General features: G+C 39.8%; 1 protein-coding gene across 8 annotated transcripts in view; it reads left to right on the top strand.

The window, feature by feature from the left end:
• Positions 1 to 60: 60 nt before the first annotated feature.
• Positions 61 to 18,448, top strand: part of SUGP2 (SURP and G patch domain containing 2) — a 21,303-nt gene continuing 2,915 nt past the window's right edge. For 2 of the 8 annotated variants that reach the window (XM_010563234.1, XM_010563233.1), the window contains exons 1-9: positions 216 to 286; positions 557 to 680; positions 1,847 to 3,529; positions 4,479 to 4,596; positions 5,293 to 5,801; positions 5,985 to 6,096; positions 6,907 to 7,424; positions 8,340 to 8,404; positions 9,066 to 9,202. In XM_010563234.1, the coding sequence (XP_010561536.1) occupies positions 566 to 680; positions 1,847 to 3,529; positions 4,479 to 4,596; positions 5,293 to 5,801; positions 5,985 to 6,096; positions 6,907 to 7,424; positions 8,340 to 8,404; positions 9,066 to 9,202 (3,257 nt within the window). In that variant the 5' untranslated portion in view covers positions 216 to 286; positions 557 to 565. Of the gene's footprint in view, positions 113 to 215; positions 287 to 556; positions 681 to 1,846; positions 3,530 to 4,478; positions 4,597 to 5,292; positions 5,802 to 5,984; positions 6,097 to 6,906; positions 7,425 to 8,339; positions 8,405 to 9,065; positions 9,203 to 12,567; positions 16,833 to 18,448 lie in introns of those variants that run through there. The other 6 variants (XM_010563229.1, XM_010563232.1, XM_010563231.1 and 3 more) reach the window with 6 other exon arrangements.

Consider the following 18,448-nt stretch of genomic DNA (forward strand, 5'->3'; position numbering starts at 1 on the left):
GCGGCGAGGGAGGAGGAAGGAGGGGCGGAGCGAACAGCGTCCCGCGGGGGCTGCTGGGAGATTCCCGTGTGGCGGGGAGGCTGCGGGACCGGGGCGGCAGAGCACCGCCTCGGTGAGGGCGGGGCCGGCTCCCGGCGGGGGGCGGGCCGCGGGGCGGGGCGGGGGCGGCTCCTCCTCCTCCTCCTCTTCCTCCTGCTCCCCCCCCGTCCCCCCCCATCCCTTCTCCCGGTGCCTGCGCGGGGCGGTGGGCAGCAAGCTGCCGGGGGGCGCCCGGTGAGGGGTGGGAAGCCCTCACGGGTGGCGGTTTGCCCTCACGGGTGGGGGTTTTCCCTCACGTTGCGTTTTACCTCAGGCTGGGCCGCCCCGGGTGGGGAACCGGGGGAGGGAGGGAGGAGCTGTGTCCGTATCCCCACGCTGTGTTCACGGGAATCCACCCGGGCCGAGCCTAGCGGCAGGGGGGTGTGGGGGGCGCCGGTGGCGTTAGGGGCTTGGCAGCGGGAGGACCTTTCCCAGCGTCCGTGCCCCGGTCAGGGACGGTATTGTGCTGTTTTGCTACAGGATAAAAATGGCCTCTCGGCGGATCACACGGGAGACGTTTGATGCTGTAGTGCAGGACAAAGTTAAAAGGTATCGCATGGACCGGAGTGATGCTATAGAGGACACCATCCATCATTTTAAAGGTAATGAAACCCGGGCATGGCGTGCCGTGGATTACGCCAGCTATTCTGGTAACAGCTATGTCAGATTTCTTGCCTTCCATTTACGTATATTTGCTGAAAACGTGGACTTGTGCTGGTGTTTTTCCACATCCATTGTTATTTAAGAGGCTAATAGCTTGGTATGACTGACAGCGTTTCAATCTGGAATGCAAATTCCAGGCAAAAAAACGAATTTTAAACAAAGGAATTCTGTTCAGGCTGCATCAGAGTGTGGGTCCAATTTCAGGGAGGTCTCCAGAGGCATCGCTGCAGGATGGAATTCTGTTGATGTCTGATAAGTTAAATAAATGTAGGAGTCCATTTGAAGCCTTTGGGTCTTTGCACTTCATGTTATTTTTGGAGAAAAAGCTAAAAGCAGGACATTAATCTCAGGAGTGTATACAAAACATGATCTGCAAATTCTTTTATCTTTTAAACATGGTATTTAAAATGTCTAGAAAAATAACCTGCATTACATTCATAGGAAATTGAGAGTTTTAAAATGAGACCTTTTCTGTTTTCTTAAAGTTGTATAAGCTCTGAAAAATCAATTATTTTAAATACTTAATTTATTCAAGTATTCTTTACTTTCTGAATGTAATTACTGGAATTAGGGAATAGGGATTCTTGGATACTTTGCAGGAAATTCTAGTATTTCTGACTTTAATGTTATCTTAGATAATTGTGTAGGAGTTTGTAGAAAATATGAACTTCTGTTCAACTGTGGAATTCCGATATTCAGTGTGGAAACAGAAAGTGCATACTTTTGGTATTTTTACATCTGAGAAATCTGAGTAGGGGCATTATGAGCACAACATTAGCATATTCCTAGACTGAGAAAGTTGTGAGCGAGTAGAAAATGGGGTTTATAGCAGAACTTGCGTTTCAGCTTTAGCGAAAGTAGAGTTTTTAATAAATTGTTTCGTCATGTGTGTTTAGGCATTGTTAATCATTTGTTGCTTTTTGCTTATTATGAATTATTCAACGTACGTAAGAACGCAGATGGGAATATCCTAAAGTTAGATATGTGTACTGTTCTTCAGAAGTTTTGATGTGTTGACTCTTGTAAGTGTCTAAATGTGTTTATGAAATTTTTTTCTTAATACTACTTGCAGTACATTGGTGTATTTATGTTTTTATCATTACAGCTCATTCAAGACCAGTCCCAAGACCAAGATATGAAGACAGTTTCCATGATGATGGAAGATACGCTCATGATAACGCCCAGCACCACCCACATGATGACTGGACTGAAGACCCTAGAGACGACTATCCAGGACCTTCTTATAGATCTGCTAGTCCTCTGATAAGGAAAGATAACTATTACCATGAACAGTACGGCCGCCCGGCATCTCGTGACCGGGAATTTGGCCGCCCGGCATCTCGTGACCGGGAGTATGGGCGTCCAGCTTCGCATGACCGGGAGTATGGGCGTCCAGCTTCGCATGACCGGGAGTATGGGCGTCCAGCATCTCGCGATCGGGAGTATGGGCGTCCAGCTTCCCATGACCGGGAATATGGACGCCCAACTTCCCATGACCGGGAGTATGGGGGCCTGGCTTCTCATGATCAGGACTATGGCCCTCCTGACTCTTGGGAATCCACCGGACCACATGAAACTGATTTTAGTTCTTCAGATATTTTAGGTGATTTTAGATCACCAGGACTCATGGAAGATGAATATGGCAACATGGAGAATCAGGAGTATGATGTAGACTTTGGAATTCAATCTGACAGTGAGTTCCGACCCCCAGTACGGAGGGGCAACATTGGCAGGGGAAGAGTTCTGCGAGGAAAGCGTATTACAAGGGGTGCTGTTAAAACTAAAGTATTCAAAGGAGATATCAAAACTCCCCTAAAGAAATGGAACACTAAAAAACTGCCACCAGGCCCTGATCAGAAGCCAGCTATGCAACCTGATCAAATGCCAGAAACTGCTGAACGACCTAACCAGAGGCCAGTGACCATCCAGCGGCCTAATCAAAAGTTGCCTCCACGACCTAATCAGAGGCCAACTGTAACAACCCAGAGACCTATTCTCAGGCTCCCAAAGCCTGCGCATGTTTTCAGAAATCTCAATTTTGACCTTGTGGACAAATCAGACATTTTTTCAACGTTTGGAATAGAAATTATAAAATGGGCTGGGTTTCATGCAATAAAAAATGATGCAGAATTTTCCCGGCTCTTTGGAGCTCTCTTTGAGCTAGAGACAGAAACCTGTGCAAAAATGCTTGCCTCATTCAAATGCTCCTTAAAGCCAGAACACAGAGATTATTGTTTCTTTACTATCAAGAGTTTACAACATGCTGCTCTGAAAACTCCCAAAGTGGACAATGAGTTTTTAAATATGCTATTGGACAAGGGTGCTGTGAAAACAAAGAACTGCTTCTTTGAAATTATAAAACCTTTTGATAAATACATAATGAGGCTACAAGACCGCCTCCTTAAAGGTGTTACACCGCTGCTTATGGCCTGCAATGCTTACGAATTAAGCATTAAGACGAGTGGTTTTGGTAATCCAAGAGAAATGGCAAGTGCTTTTGAGACCACTGTTTCTCTTTGTCGTAAGTCTTTAGCACTTCTGGGTCAGACCTTCGCACTAGCATCTGTTTTCAGGCAAGAGAAAATACTTGAAGCTGTAGGGCTCCAGGAAATGGCTCCAGCACCAACACTATTCCCAAACTTTGATGATTCAACGTTGTTTGGAAGAGAGTACATTGAAAACTTGAAGGCTTGGTTGGAGAAAAGTGGATATCCAATTCAGATGAAAAAAACTGAACCAGAATCCACTATACAGCTTAAAAAACCCTCTCCTGACACAAAAGTTAAAAGTGAGTGAACTGTTGTAAAATACTTTGCAGTATATAATTTCTTTATTTGTTGCTAGCATTTCATCTTAATTTTTATGGTTTTGTTAGCTCAGGAATTCCTAGTTCTGGGAATTCCATGAAAATCCCTGGCAGTGCTGAGGCAGGTAGTAAATACCATCTGTTGTAGCAATCACTTTCACCTTTGTGGATGAAAGCGTGTCTCCTTCCTCCCCTCTCCTGCATGTGCTCATACTTTAAATCTAGGTTTTTCACCTTGTGCCCTTGGCTGCTTCAGCTGCCCTACCCTCCAGCTTCACAACTGCGAGGTAGGGAGGCCAGGACCACAGCTGTAACTGGCTACATCATGGAGCATATAAAACACATAAGCAAAGTTGGAGATGTTACCGCTACCACTTTTATCAAATGCAAGCATATTTCTTTGAAGTTGTGTATGTACAACCATCTAGAGGAATACTATCTCCTCTACTGTATTAGGCCATCTAGTTCATCCTCACTAAAGCATTCTTGCTCATTACTATACTCATCTGTTTTTCCCTAATTGAACTTCAGATATTTTCGCAGGGAGGTCTTGCAGCACCAACACTGAATGGCTAATAATTTGGAACCTACCCCTTCAGAGTAGTGTTCAAATATACTTATTTTGCACAAAATCCTTTTGGTGCAATAAGCGCTTGCCTTTTAAAGGATGGCTTAACTTGCCCAGGATGACAAAGGATGTTTCTTAAACCACAGCACTTCTCATAATAAACTGTTCTAGAATCTTGAGTTGAGAAAACAGTCAGAAAGTTTCCGAGGTTTCCATAATTTACTGTAGTATTAAGTGCAGCCTTTTTTGTATTAATATGTTGAAAAATTGCAAATGTCCGTGTCTCAAAGAATAAAAAAGATGACACATTGATATTCTCTTGATGAGAATAATATAATGACTGCATTTTATTTCTTCCTACAGCCCCACAGCGAGCTGATCGGAAAGTTGTAGATACAATTGAGCAGCTAGTGAATAGCATTGTTTCAGGAACCTTGTCTGCCAAAGAGAGAAACGCTCAAAAGAACTGTCCTGAATATTGGTAGGTTTGTTTGAACAGCATGTTGTAATACTACTTTCTGATGAAGATATTTGGAATATATTTAATTAAATTCAGTATTTCATTCAACGGGAAGATCAAAGCCTATTGTATATTTAATCAGACTTTTTGAAAATGTTTCCTAAGCTAATTATACTTCCTTATATCCCTGGAAATTGTACTGTTGCTTCTGTTCTGTCTAGTAGATCATGTTCCTTTTGATCTGTCAATAATGACTGTATGTCAATCCAAATACAAGATGTTAAAAGCAATATACATCTACGAGATGAAAATAGTAAGCAGATGTAGTTAATATAAACATACAGTAGGGTAACAGACTTACGGATCTAGTGTTCTATGGATAATGTTGGAAAAGGAAAGCTGAGACACTTCCTAGTGTAATGATCTTTTAATATGACAGTATCTCTTCATGTGTGAATTGCAGCATAGCTGATTAATTACTAGCCAAATGATTTATGTCAAAACCCTCCATCATTTATTTGCTTGGCATACTTACTGCTTTAGAAGTGGAGTTGGCTGTTAGTCCTGAGAAAAACCTATGCAGGCTAACGTTAATGTAGCAACTTGTGTATGCCCCTGGAAAAAAGGATCAATTGCTACTGAGTTTCTGATCTGAGACTTTGAGATTAGTTGTGCTTTCAGCTTAGGCTTTCATTTTATTTATATGATTTTATTTAGGTTCTTGTCTGATGAAGATAGTCTAGAATACAAGTATTACAGACTGAAGTTATCAGAGATGCAAAGGCGGACATCATCTGGAAAGGAAGCGGGTGGTGAGGGCAGAACACTAGAAGAATCTGCAACAGAATCAGTCAGGGCCATGTTGTATGCCAGGAAAGTCGCAAGTATTAAGAGAAGGCTATTTAAAAGAAAAAGGCTTGGAATTATCGCACAACATGGTATTCGAGGAAGGAAGGTGAGGAGAGCAACCATAGGGACACAGACGGTGCTTTCAGCTGGTACAGTGCTGAAGCACCAAGACAAGCATCTTCAAGGTTCAGTCCAGTCAAAGCCTTCTGTATCAGAAACCAGCCTGTCTGAGAAGAATGCTTCCCTTGATACAACCTCATCCTCACAATGTGCCACAAGTTCAGAGGTCTCTCTGCCAGCAGAAGAAAGGGCAGATTCTGAGGATTTATTAGCACCACCTGAACTTTTCCCACCATTGTCCTCTCAGTTCCCTGATGGTAAGTGAAGATTCAAGATTAGATTTTAAATTGTAAATTATATGAGAAAAGAATTGCATAGAATGTTCTGCTGGAAATTCTAAAAAACATTTAGCTAAAGTAGATAGTTCTCAACTGTATTGACCTTACAGTGATGCGGATTTTGTATGAAGCTACAGATAACGAGCATTCTGTTTCTTGCAGTGGATGCTAAAACAATGGAAACTGCTGAGAAGCTTGCCAAGTTTGTTGCTCAGGTAGGACCAGAAATTGAGCAGTTCAGCATAGACAACAGTGCAGATAACCCAGACCTTTGGTGAGTAACCTACACATTTGTCTGTGTAAATGGGCTGATAAGAAAAATCAGAATGCATCTAAACAATTACAAAGGAGATACTTCCTCTTATTGTTTGTTGAGATGTATGCTTTTATTCAATGTGTTTAGGAACAGAGGATTTTGAGCAATACTCCCTGTTGTCCTGCTCAGCACTTCCATTAATGGTGAATATCTGAAATACCTAAGAAAGAAAAACACTTCTCCCAAATGCATACATGCACTGATATGTATTTTTTTCTTTTATATTCTAAGTAATCAGCTTGCATCTTGAAATAGTGTTCTGCCAAATTATTTTCAACCTTCGGGCTTTTTTGTTGTTGTTTTTAAGTGAGGCTTTGATTACAATGGCCTAAGTGCTCTAGTGTAAATTAGCACAGATTTTTGGTCATACTGTGCCAACAAAAATGGAGCCCTATATACACCTATTTCCACATAGACTGCATGACTGAAATTTGGAAGACCTGAATTCCCTTCTAAGGTCTGCTGTTTGCCTTCTGGGTCATCCAGGGCTAGCATCTTGTCTTAGATTCTCCATCTATATAATGAAGATAATTGTACTGACTTCTTTATAACACAGTCTGAGAAGTACTGATAAAAAGCAGTCTGTAAGAATTGAGGAGAATGATTGCTGTTCTTAGTACATGTTGTTGGGGAATCCTACAGTTCTACAAAAACACACCTGGAATGACCACTCAAAAAATTAATAAGAGATTTATTTCTACTGTCTTGCTTCATGCTGGCTAAAGAAAATCTCTCTCTGATATTATTTTCACTATAATTTTTGCTCAGGTTTCTACAGGATCGAAACAGTTCGGCTTTCAAATTTTACCGAATGAAAGTTTATGAATTATGTCCATCTATTAACTTCAATGCTGTGTCAGAAGCAACTGATGCTGGGGAAAGTGCTAAACCTGAAGACAGAAATTTGGATATTTCAGAAGAGGAAGAGGATGAAGAAGAAGAAGAGGAAGAAAATGAAGAGGAAGCTGAGTTTGAGGAGGATATCTCCCAGCCTTTGGAAGAAATGGAAATGGAGCAAGCAGAGGAGGGAGAAGAGGATGACATGTCAGCAGGTAGAAGTGTGGAAAACCTAGTTGAAGAGATGATTTCCAAAACGGGAGAGGAAATTTCAACAGGTGAAATACAGCTAGCCACCTCATCTGATGGTGCTATACCAAATCTGTCGACACAGGCATCAACTCCTGCTCCTGGTACCCTATTTCCTCGCAAACGAATCAGCAGCAAGTCTCTGAAAGTTGGTATGATTCCGGCATCTAAAAGGATTTGCCTCATAGAAGAACCAAAAGGTGAGTGTTACTTAAAAGATATTTTGTAGGTATTGGTACAGAACTCCTGATTTTTATGTGCTTTGTTACTGACTACTATTAGCTCAAAGAATTACATTTCTTTAACAAAAAAATGAATACAGTGTTCACTTTAAAAGTTCATTCAACTGACAAAGGAGAATCTGAATAAATTGTGTAACAGTTTTTGTATTATAGTGCAATAGCAAAGTTTGTGTCAAACATCATTCCTGAAATATTCTCTAAGTATATGTGAATGTTATCGTCTCTCTGCTGCTTAAAAAACTAACGTAGTAGTTTTTGCAGGGTTTATTTTCAGTGTATGGAAGGGTTAACAGACTTAAGTATAGCACTGAACATATTTTGAGTGTTTGACTAAATATATTTAGACTTTGGATTGGCCTGTCAAATTTTGTCACTATGGCCACAGTGGGGGTGGGTCATGATATTCTAAGAATTGAGAGATAAGTAGCTTAAAACTGATTCTATGCGCTCTGCAGCTATTTTAACAAATGTGTTGTCTTTGCATAATGATTTTTATTGGTGAAGGTTGTCATTTGTGATATGAAAATGATATATAATAACCTCATTTAAGTCCAGTCTGAATTTTCTATCAGAGTATTACAGAAGCTCAGGGAAATGAAAGATCTTACAGGATATCATCCATCAGCGTATTGCTGGCATGATATGTCCAAAACTAAATACGTGCATGTACTAAGTACCTTTTTTATTGTGGAGGGGAAAAAAAGGTCTTATCGTTTCTTTTCCTTTTTTTTTTTTTTTATTCTGAACTTTCTTGTTGGTTCTGGGTTTAGACCAAGGCATTGAGTTAGAGTCCCACTTGACGTGTACTTTTGGAGTTCTGTATTAAAATTGTTTTTCTTTACAGCTGAATTTTGTCTCTTATTTGACTTGCAGTGCATGAACCTGTAAGAATTGCTTATGATAGGCCTCGTGGTTGCCCAGTTACAAAGAAGAAGAAGGTAAAGAACTCTTCTAGTTTGCCATTGCATTCTGAGAATCAACTGTCTTTTACAAGAGACAGCCTCTGAAAATGTGTCATTGTCATAAAATTGAATTAAGACCTGAAGAGCCTGATCCTGAAAAAGACTGGACTAAATCTGAGGAGAGCCATGGCTTCTGTTGTCTTTTAACTACCTGTGTCAAAATTAAACATTTTGTGATTACAACACTATTGAAAAGCTGTGTGTTAATCTTGTCTTCTATTTAAAAAAAATAATAATAATAATGCAATCAGTGCATTGCTGTCTGGAAAATACATTGTAATTATCCAGAACTGGTGAGATGTTATTTAACTGCTTCTGTATTTGTAATAGGGATTCAGTCATCAGATCATTCAATATTCTTTATTAAAAAACATAACTACCTTTTAAAATATGAAGGAGTATTGTTTGCTATTTTAATAATAATTAAACAGTTTGAGAACCTGAATTTTTTTTTTTTAACTGGCAAGGCAGGTATTTACTCTTTGATAGACTTTTTCTGTGTAGCTAGTGAAGTGCTGCTTAGAAGATATTTCTGTATATCCAGAAATTCAAACACATTTAGTTTAGGGGGAGGCAGGATTTGAGGGATTTTTAATACATGATCTCCCTTTGTTTTTCTGTTTTTTCCTCTTCATAGAAACCAAAAGATTTAGAATTTTCACACAAGAAACTGACAAACAGGAATGTGGGCTTCCAGATGCTTCAGAAGATGGGCTGGCAAGAAGGACATGGCCTTGGTACACGAGGAAAAGGAATCCGAGAGCCTGTAAAAGTGTATGTAATGGGAACGCGCTACAGAAATTTCACAGCTCTGGAAAAGGCTGGGATTCTAGTAGTAACTATGTTTATCTAATCCATCTAGATGTGGCCAGTTCAGTTTTGCTTCCTTCCTGACGCTGGTCTCTGACCTCACTAAAGTTGAGCGTGGAGACTTAGCGCATGTTTCTGGCCAGGCTGGGCAAAGTCTGGTCTGGAAGGTGGCTGTTTCTTGCCATCCAGTTTGCCATTACTGAAGGCTGCAGCATGAATGCTGCAGTGTGCAGACACCTTCTAGAGATATATGGGTGCCCCTGTTCTTCAGGAGGTGTTTTTTGTTGTTTGGTGTATTTAGGTTTGTTTTAACACATAGTAGTATCCTAGGGTTCTCCTTGCTACCTCACCAGGCACATAATGTATAAATAGACTTCAGGAATGTCATACACAGTACTCCTAGGTTTAGGCAACAAATTTTATTTTCACTCTAATTATGTGATTCATTCCACTGCATACTGAAAGAGGTAAGTGCTTCTGCCAGAAGGTAAGTGTGATTTTTCCTTTGAAATATACTTTTGGTTTTGAATCTTCATTTTGTCTTTTAAAGTTGCTGTACCCAGCATCCACTGCTGCTGCCAGCACAGAGAATGGATAATACCTCCCTCAACTCCCTGACTGAATAAGGAAGCAGAAACTATTTCTTTCTCTCTGAGCCCATATAACAAGCTTTCTAGTCCACACATGTAGTCTGTGGTTTAACAGTCTTCTTTCTCCAGGGATTTCTATGTTCTCTTCGTCCCTTGGACAGTACTGGTCATTTTAGTCGGTGGGATACTTAAGGTTTTTTGCTTTCTCTTTCCCTTAGTGCTCCCTGTGGTCCAGTGGTCATCACTGTATTTTCTGTATTTCTTTCTTCAGCAGCAAATGGACAATGAGAAAGCAGCTTGCTTCGCCTGCAGCCTGTTCACCAGTGTTAGAACTTGGTTCTTAGCCTCAAAAATTGTTGGGAACAAATATATGAGTAATTTTTTTGTTTCTGTAGCTCCTGGCACAAGTTTCGCTGCACAGCTAATCATGAACTATTTAATTGTATCTGGTCTGACAGTGAGCCCACCACATTCTAAAAGTTTCTGGCCATCTTTAAGAACTGCATTTTTTAGTATGCAAAAATAACATTTTTTTCAGCTTAAGTCCATTGCCATGTCATTCTTGTAGAGACACCTGCAAAGGGTAGTGAAGAACTGCTTTCTGTACCTCTTACAAAACTTGTTGACCTTTTCTGTAATGTAGAGAGAACTCCGTATTATTATTTTCGTGGTGTGCACCTCTCCTTAATTTCCTATTAAAGTCATTCTTTGGAAAATACTTTGGGACAATCTCAGTGAGGATGAAAGCAGTGCAATTTAACATTTTGCTCTCTCTTGTTAGTTGCTTTGATACAGTGTGTGTTGGGTTTTTTTCACTTGGTAATCTGTAACCTCTACTCTTTCTTCCCGTTTTGAAAACTACCAGCTCTTCTATTGATGACTTGTGTAAAAGTCCATGTGCTGTGTAATCTCATTCTCTGAGCAAAAGGGGATGAATTAATAATTGGAGAGACTCCAACTCTAGTGTAGAGCATACCTTGATCATTATGTAACATTGACATCTAAACCTGGTGTATTCAGGCACATCAGTTGTTACACAAAGAAACTTGAGGCCCTTTTTTGTTAGGAAAGCTTAAAGCTTGTCGTTGGCTATGAGAGCAAGTCATATTTGCAGGTTTGAGGAGATTTTTATTTACATTGGTGTAAACGATACATTAATTGAATGGTGACTCCTCATGGAAATGATAGGTCCAGAAATTTTAAATGGAGTTTCATGTTAGTCTTGTGAGCTGTTCCCTGTCTTGAGAACTAATTTGTCACAGCTATGGGTCTGACCAATTTTACAGTTCAAGTTTAAAAAAAACAGCAAAAAAACCCCAACCAAAACCCACACTCAAAGGCAGAACATTGTTATGGGATAGACCTTCCTCTGAGTAATTATGTCATGTCTTTGATTAGGTTTTCTTATTCTGAAAGTAATCTAGAAGAGGAACTGTGATATGAAGAGAAAAAAAAAATCTGTTCTTTCTGTTTGGAAGTATGAAGCAGCCATTGTGTAATGGAAACAGCAAATATAGTGAGCCTGCTTCAAACAGGTCATACTACAAAAGATGAAAAAAAGCAAAGTTTTGGGAGGTCTTTTAGGTGACTTTACTTTTAACCGTAATTTAAAACATAACTTCACTTGATCATACAGCTGCCAAGTCAGACTCTGTACCATTCAGAAGAAAAAACAGCACCCAGGGTTTCTACTGTGGACTGTAAAGTTGAATTTGCTTTTTAGAGTCTGTGAATATTCTTTTAGAATTGCACAACAATCTACTTGGCTTAAGTGGACCTATTATTACAGAAATTGGTTAAGAATAATTTTTCTTTTTTCTACTTAAGGTCCTCAGATTTTACCCTGTAGCACAGCAATCCCAATTTCAGTACATGGGGCAATCTAAATTTTCTTACCTCACGTAATGAAATCTTTAACAGATAATACTAATGTAACTGACCTGGAGGATAAAACTGGCACAGAGGATCATTCCTGTGGCTGAGGTTTCATTAATCTTAGCTTTGTAATGTCTACATTCTAGGCACATAGCCTGGAGAAAGAGATGGGGTTTAATTATTTGTATCTCTGCATTCTTGTGGGTCATCCTCTCCATCTATTTCCAGGGCAGAAAGTTGTTTTGATATTGTTGAGGCCTGTCTGCTTCTGTTGGCATGTTTGGATGAAGAGAGAGGAGTTAATGACTCGTTTTTCTTGGAAGGGCAGGAGCTCCAGGTTTTGTCTATGATCCGTGTCCTAGAAGACTTCAGCTTGCTTTGGGTGCTAGAAATTTTAAACAAGCAGCTTAATGTTCCCTTGGTAAAAATTTCATCTTTTATCCAGAGTTATGTGGTGTTTTCTACTCATTCCTCAAAGTGTCTGACTTGTGTCATTTTTGAAATTTAAGAAACAAGGCAGTTTTTGGCATCTTTTCAACAGAAGATCCTATCTACCATGAATAGAGTGGTTAAAGTTCATGTAAGAATTTGATCTGCTAGATGACTATATCTTCGCTGCTCCCTTAATATCATAGGAGCATTTTCTGCTGGTGGGTATTTGCATGTGTAATGGGAGGTGGGAATTGTTTTATAGTTGATCTGGTATGCCAGGTACCAAGCCTCCACTCCCCTTCTCCCCCAAATGAAGCAGAATTACTTTCCACTTGAATTGTGTCTATGTTGGAAGCTATTGTTTAGATCTCTTATGCACATCATCAAATGTAACAGAAACAGAGTGTTCTAACTATTCATTTTACTCCCTAGGGGTGCTACCTCTGCAGGGGAGGGCTTGGGTGTTGCAGGGGAAGAAAATAAAGAAGATGCATTTGATGTTTTCCGTCAAAGAATGATACAAATGTACAGGCAGAAAAGAGCAAGTAAATAGGTATGTGCAATGGACACGTCTGGTTTATGAATTCCTGCAAACATTAAAATACTAGGGCTTTTAAAATCTTCCTTTATGAAGAAAACGTTGCTGTTTCCATGAGTATATCTGGCTTCTTAACATTTTATGAGAATCCAGACCTACGTTGAATTGCTTTGAACTGCTGAATTACCCCAAATCTTACTTTCTAGGTTTGACATAAGAGACTCGCTCGCTAGAAAGTGCACGGATATGCAAAGGCTGCTGTGTGAAAGATCTTCAGCAGAGTATGCCAGTATGAAGAACACTTTGTTCATTAGTAGTGGACTTGAATACTAGTGTATTAAAACATTTTCCAAGATTAAAGTTAGTCTTGTATTTAATTGTGCAAGCTAACAACTTGGATGTCATCTTCTGAGGAAGAAACAACTGATTTTGTTCTCGGAAGTGCCTGTTTACCTCTCTCTTTGGCCAAGTTTGCCTGTTTTGTGATGAGATGGCTTACCAAAAAACGGCATAAGCAACATGAAAAATCTGACTAACCTGGTTTGGCTCTGATCCTTTCTGAAGCCAAGAACCTTCTCAAATTCAGATCTTGCAAGGCAGTTCAGATTTTATTATACTACATTTTGTTCATGGGCTGATCTTCTGATCTACTTCTGGAGTCTGCATAAAGCAGTTTCCTCCATACGCCAATTTTAAGAAGAGTCTACCTGCGTGCTTATTTTGTATAGGCTTCTAGACTTTCAGTGTAGGATGAATAACTGAGTTCATCTGAGTCTGAGAACACTAAACTCTTGCTTGAAAACCTCAGCTGCTAAGGTTTTTCTTTGTAATGAACAAGTAGTACATATTTCAAGTGTACTTTTTGTTTTTACACAAATTTGCAGCTCTTCTCCAACAAATTCTTGAATAATTTCTTTCCTTCTCAAAGAAGTTTAAGCCATGAGCAGGTGTGATTCATGTGTTTGCAGAAAATACTGAAGAAAATACTTGGAAGTCAGATATTTGGAAGTCACCTGGAAGTGGATCATCAGTTTTACAAGACCATCAGTTTAGAATCATTTCTGTTTCTATTAAGTATTTGCTTTGCAGAAGTTCTTTTCTTGAAAAATCTCAAGAAATAAGACAAAAAGCTTGTACTTTTAAGGGACTATTCCAGAACTTACTGAAAGAGAAGACTGGATTAATCTACTGTGCTTCAACAAAAAGCATTACCTAACTGCTTGAAGCAGCTCTGAAGACATGAAAGATTTAGCAGTGTTACCACAAATAAACATTCAAGGTCTGATCATTCATCTTTTTCCGACTTGCACATCACTAAGGGATCTGTGACTGGATTACTGAAAATGATAGAATTTAATATTGCACTTTTTAGTGTACTCATTCTTCATCATTACCTTTCTAAAACTAGTCAAAAGTCTTCACTTGACTGTTATAGTACCAAAACCTACTTTGCTGAAGTTCTCTTGAAAGAGTTGATCTTGAGCTGACGCATGTTTTGCTTACTAGCAGTGAGTGCTGTCTTGCTGATGTTTCCATCCTGCACCATGCTTCTTGTAGAGCAAAAAGCTTGTGGTACACCACTAATAGCACCCCACAGTAATGTGGCATCATCTCAAGTTCCTAACTGACAAATATGCAAGAAAATGTGTTCTTCAGTTATCAACTTGCCTGTGCCTGCTGTTTAAAGAACAAAATTATATTCTTTCTCCATTACAAACCCTGCTGGTTGAAAGGGAGTGTCTTCATTTTCATTCTATAGCAACAAACTTTTCCTTGCTTATAACAACCAGTTTTAGTTTATGAATGCAAGTTGTGGGGTTTTTTTCTTACTGTGTGGGTCTTTGAAACCATAAGAAACAAAATCATGTTGCAGTGTAATTTTCTGATAGCTCAGTTTTAGTTGCCTTGAAGCATATAATCACTAAATAAAACCATGATGGCAGGTATAGAAAAGTATGCTGGGAGTTCTGTTTTTCCATGAACATCACATGTGTCTTCACCTTTACATTACAAGAAGTTGAAGCATGAAGGCTATAACTACAAATAAGTTTATCTGGTTATCACACTTGATTAAAGACATTTGATAGCCCAGATGTTTCTCATAGGCTTTACTTGGAGGTGTTTAAAATCCTTAAACATTTTGGACCAGAGGCTACTTGAAAGATCATTGATTACAGTATTTGGCAGTGTATGCTCACCTCTAAGTTCCTATTTGGGTATGTTCTTCACTGCCTCTCTTTCTTTCCTGTGCATAATTAGCAGTTACACAGTGTAAAACTTGAGCCTTTCAAAAAGGAGATCTATCAGTCACAGTCTGTTTTAGAATGACACTCTGGAACCAATATTGTTGGCCTCTGGTTTATGTCTCAGACCCATTCAAAAGGGTTTAGCTTTTCTTTTAGTTTCATTGATGAAGCTGCCAGTGTTGCTGCTCACAATTTTTATTTCCCTGCAAACTTCACCTCTTCTTTCACATTTACATTTTGGAAGGATTCTTGATTATATGTTACACTATTTGCGGAAAGGCACAAGGCAAAGTGGAGTTTCATGCTAGATTGAAATCCACTCTCTCACACTCAGATCAGCATTCTGCGCTGCTCTGATTTAACCCGAGTTTGTTGGGCATAGTACCATTTGGGGTGCATTTGCTAAACACCTACTTATCCAATCTGGGAGAATTGTTGGTATCCAGATTGGAAAATGGTACCATCCTTTCTGAGTGCAATTCAATTTAGAGTATAATGCTGTCTTGAGAATAAAGGTGAACACTGGGAAAAATCTTAATCTGCTACCCTGGATGACTGTAGTATGGTCTGTCTTTCTTGTGCCAAACTTTAATTTTGGACAAGATATCACCAGAGCAGTACTGGTGCTGAGATTCCAGTGTTGCTCTCAAGTGGGTTACTGTCTGCCACTTTATCTTGTTTTACCAAGAGATGACCTTACGCTCCTTTTGCAAAAGGAATTCCCTTTTAGTTTTGACCTGCTTTTGCAGGCAGCTCTGATTTGAAAATTTTAAATACTTGTACATGTGAAACATTTGTTATGCAGATACATTGCCTTGTTTAAGTTTACTAGCTTCTTTTCTGTTATTTTAGTTCCAGGCTCTCTTCCATGAAGACTGCAAGCTTCAGTGAACATTTTAACTAACTTCAGTGGTGTGTCTACTGTCTTTTGGTTGTTTTTTTGCCATTAATCTTGTAGAGCAGCTTGCTAGTTTCTGTTCCGTGCAAATTGGCAGTAGTGCTAAGCTAGTAACAATTAGATGCTTATGTTATTGGGTAACTGACATTTCTTTTCAGTGTAAGTAAACATGTTAGCATTGTTAATCTTTTAATATCTGCAATAAATGTAGAACTAAACAATTTCTGGTTTAAATGTTTTGCTTGTGAATTTGGCCATTTGTAAGAGATATGCATCATTTTGGCACTAAAAAGTGGAATTGAGATTATGCAGTGTTATATTAGTGTAAAGCAGGATTTTATAGTGTATGAGGGAAGGAAGGTCCCTCTGTTTTCTGTGCTGCTAAATGTCTCTGTTGAGAATACCCACTAAATCATTTCTTAGTTACTTTTTCATGTGGCTTCTAGCACATTAAATCCATACACAACAGTGTTACTTTCCACACGAATGCCAAAACCATTGTGCCCCAGTCAGAATGCAAGAGTTTTACCCTTTCACGTATCCCAGGAATTAGTTGTCTCTCTGATTTTCTTGGTGTACTGACTTTAAAACAGCAAAACTTTCTCTTTACGTATGTGTGTGGTTTACTGTTGCCTTTAAATTAAAATTCCTTTTTTAGACAGGATATGAGGGGGAAAATTGCAACGAACTGAAATTTAACACTTGTGCAGCCGCCTTCTATGGAGAGGTAAAGTGAGAGTATTCATTTGTGAAAGATACCAGCCAGGTCTCCTGTCCCTTGCTTTTATACTGACAGCTAGGAAAAGCTTTACAGAGGCAAGTTCAAGCCCTGGCTACACCTTTTTCCTCCTTTTCCTTCAAAAATTTATTATGTGTAAGGACCTGGTTCTAGAAGAAAGGACATTTGCTCTCGTTGAAGAGAAATGAGGAGATCCCCATTTTGGGGGAGGTGCCCTAACAGTAAGAGAACTACAGTCAATAATACACTGTTTGGAGTAATTGTGTTGGACTAATAGAGATGTTTTCTTTTTTTTTTTTTTTTTTGCCTTCAAAGCTTTTCTTTGGTGTAATACCAGTGACATTTTTCCTATTTATTTTGGGTTTGGTTTTGTTGGGTTTTTTTTAGAAGACACTACAGCATCCTTAGTGTGAACACTTAATCTGTGCAGAGATGTTATTTCACAAAATCAATGTACAGTATTTTTTTCTATTGATATTCCATTCTGCTTTAAAGTTAATCCTGATGTATTGTGCCCAAAGAAAGTCTGGACTCAGAAATTCAAATATTGTTATTTTGGATTGTTTTCTATCCTACAAGCAGGTATATTTTCTAATTAAAAATGAATTCCTGAAAGTCCTGTATCATCTTTTAATTCTGCATATCTCATGACTGAGTGGCCAATCACAACCAGACTGTAGATTTGAGCAATAATAAACACCTTAAATGAGAATATGCTCAAAGAACAATAGGGTACTTCTGAAATAAATAGTTTTTGTGAACCTTGTTAAGTAGGTAACTTGCTGAATTGCAGCAAGTGTGGAAAATGTTTGCATTATCTGTGGGCAATAAAGTTACTGCTGTTTAAGAAAGCGCTAGCACGCAGTGTGTTCTCTTCAGCTTTTTGTGCCTAATTCATGTCATTAGAAGGTTGTGTTCATTTCCTTGAAAATTATCTCCTAGGCAAGACTTTGCTTTGAAGGGGAAGTCATATTTCGTTATCCTGCCACCAGGTAATAAAGCAGCAAATACAAAGCAACAAAATCTAATTTTTAAAACAGTTCATTATAGACTGTTTGATTCGTGGGGTTAACAGAAGTTCTATCTTGGAACAGTTTACAAGACCTATTTCAGAAACCGGAACTATTGTTGGATGGGAAGTAAGAATTTTGAAAAACAGTCTAAAATGAGAGATCATTAAGAGGTCACACAACACAAAAATGAAAAGAGAATCCGTAAGTTCTGGCTTTATTTGATGCCTTATAAGTTACTGTGTGTTATTTACTGATGCCAATGGGAGGAAGGTTAGCAGATGGAGTTTTGCAAAGTTCTTGTTTGTTGTGTACACCGAGCACAAAAATCCGTGGTTTGTTTTACTGTTCGATCCCGGTAATTACATCTAAGTTACGAAGAGGATGCAGATCACTTCTCATCCATATGCCTATGCAACTTATGTGCATTTCATTCAGAAATGAAAAATACTAAAGATGATGAGTTGTTAGGGGTAGGGTTTGACACAAAAAAAGCGTTTCTGCTGAGCGTCAAGCTTCCACACCCAGGGCCCACCCTGGAGACCTAGCGAGAAGCCAGACGTTAGGACAGGTAATGCGTGACGCGGGAGAAGAATGTTTTTGTTCCGATTTCCCCCAAAAGTCTCAGCACAGCCCCCCCCCCCCGCCGAGGACCGACTGCTCCTTCCCCCCACCACCACCACCCCAGGAGCGTGTGTGGCTCCGTCCCCGCGGTCACCCGGCGGGGGACGGAAGGCAGGGGCCGTGCCCCCGGGACCGGAGCTGTGCCCCCGGGACCGGAGCTGTGCCCCCGGGGACCGGGGCTGCCCCGTTCCGCCGCTCTCGGCTTCTTCCCCCGGGGGGGGGGGGGGGGGGGGGGGGGGCGCGGCGGCCAGCGCCCGG

Source organism: Haliaeetus leucocephalus, unplaced genomic scaffold (genome assembly GCF_000737465.1).
Source record: "Haliaeetus leucocephalus isolate CR32 unplaced genomic scaffold, Haliaeetus_leucocephalus-4.0 Scaffold164, whole genome shotgun sequence".
Classification (NCBI taxonomy): Eukaryota; Metazoa; Chordata; class Aves; order Accipitriformes; family Accipitridae; genus Haliaeetus; species Haliaeetus leucocephalus.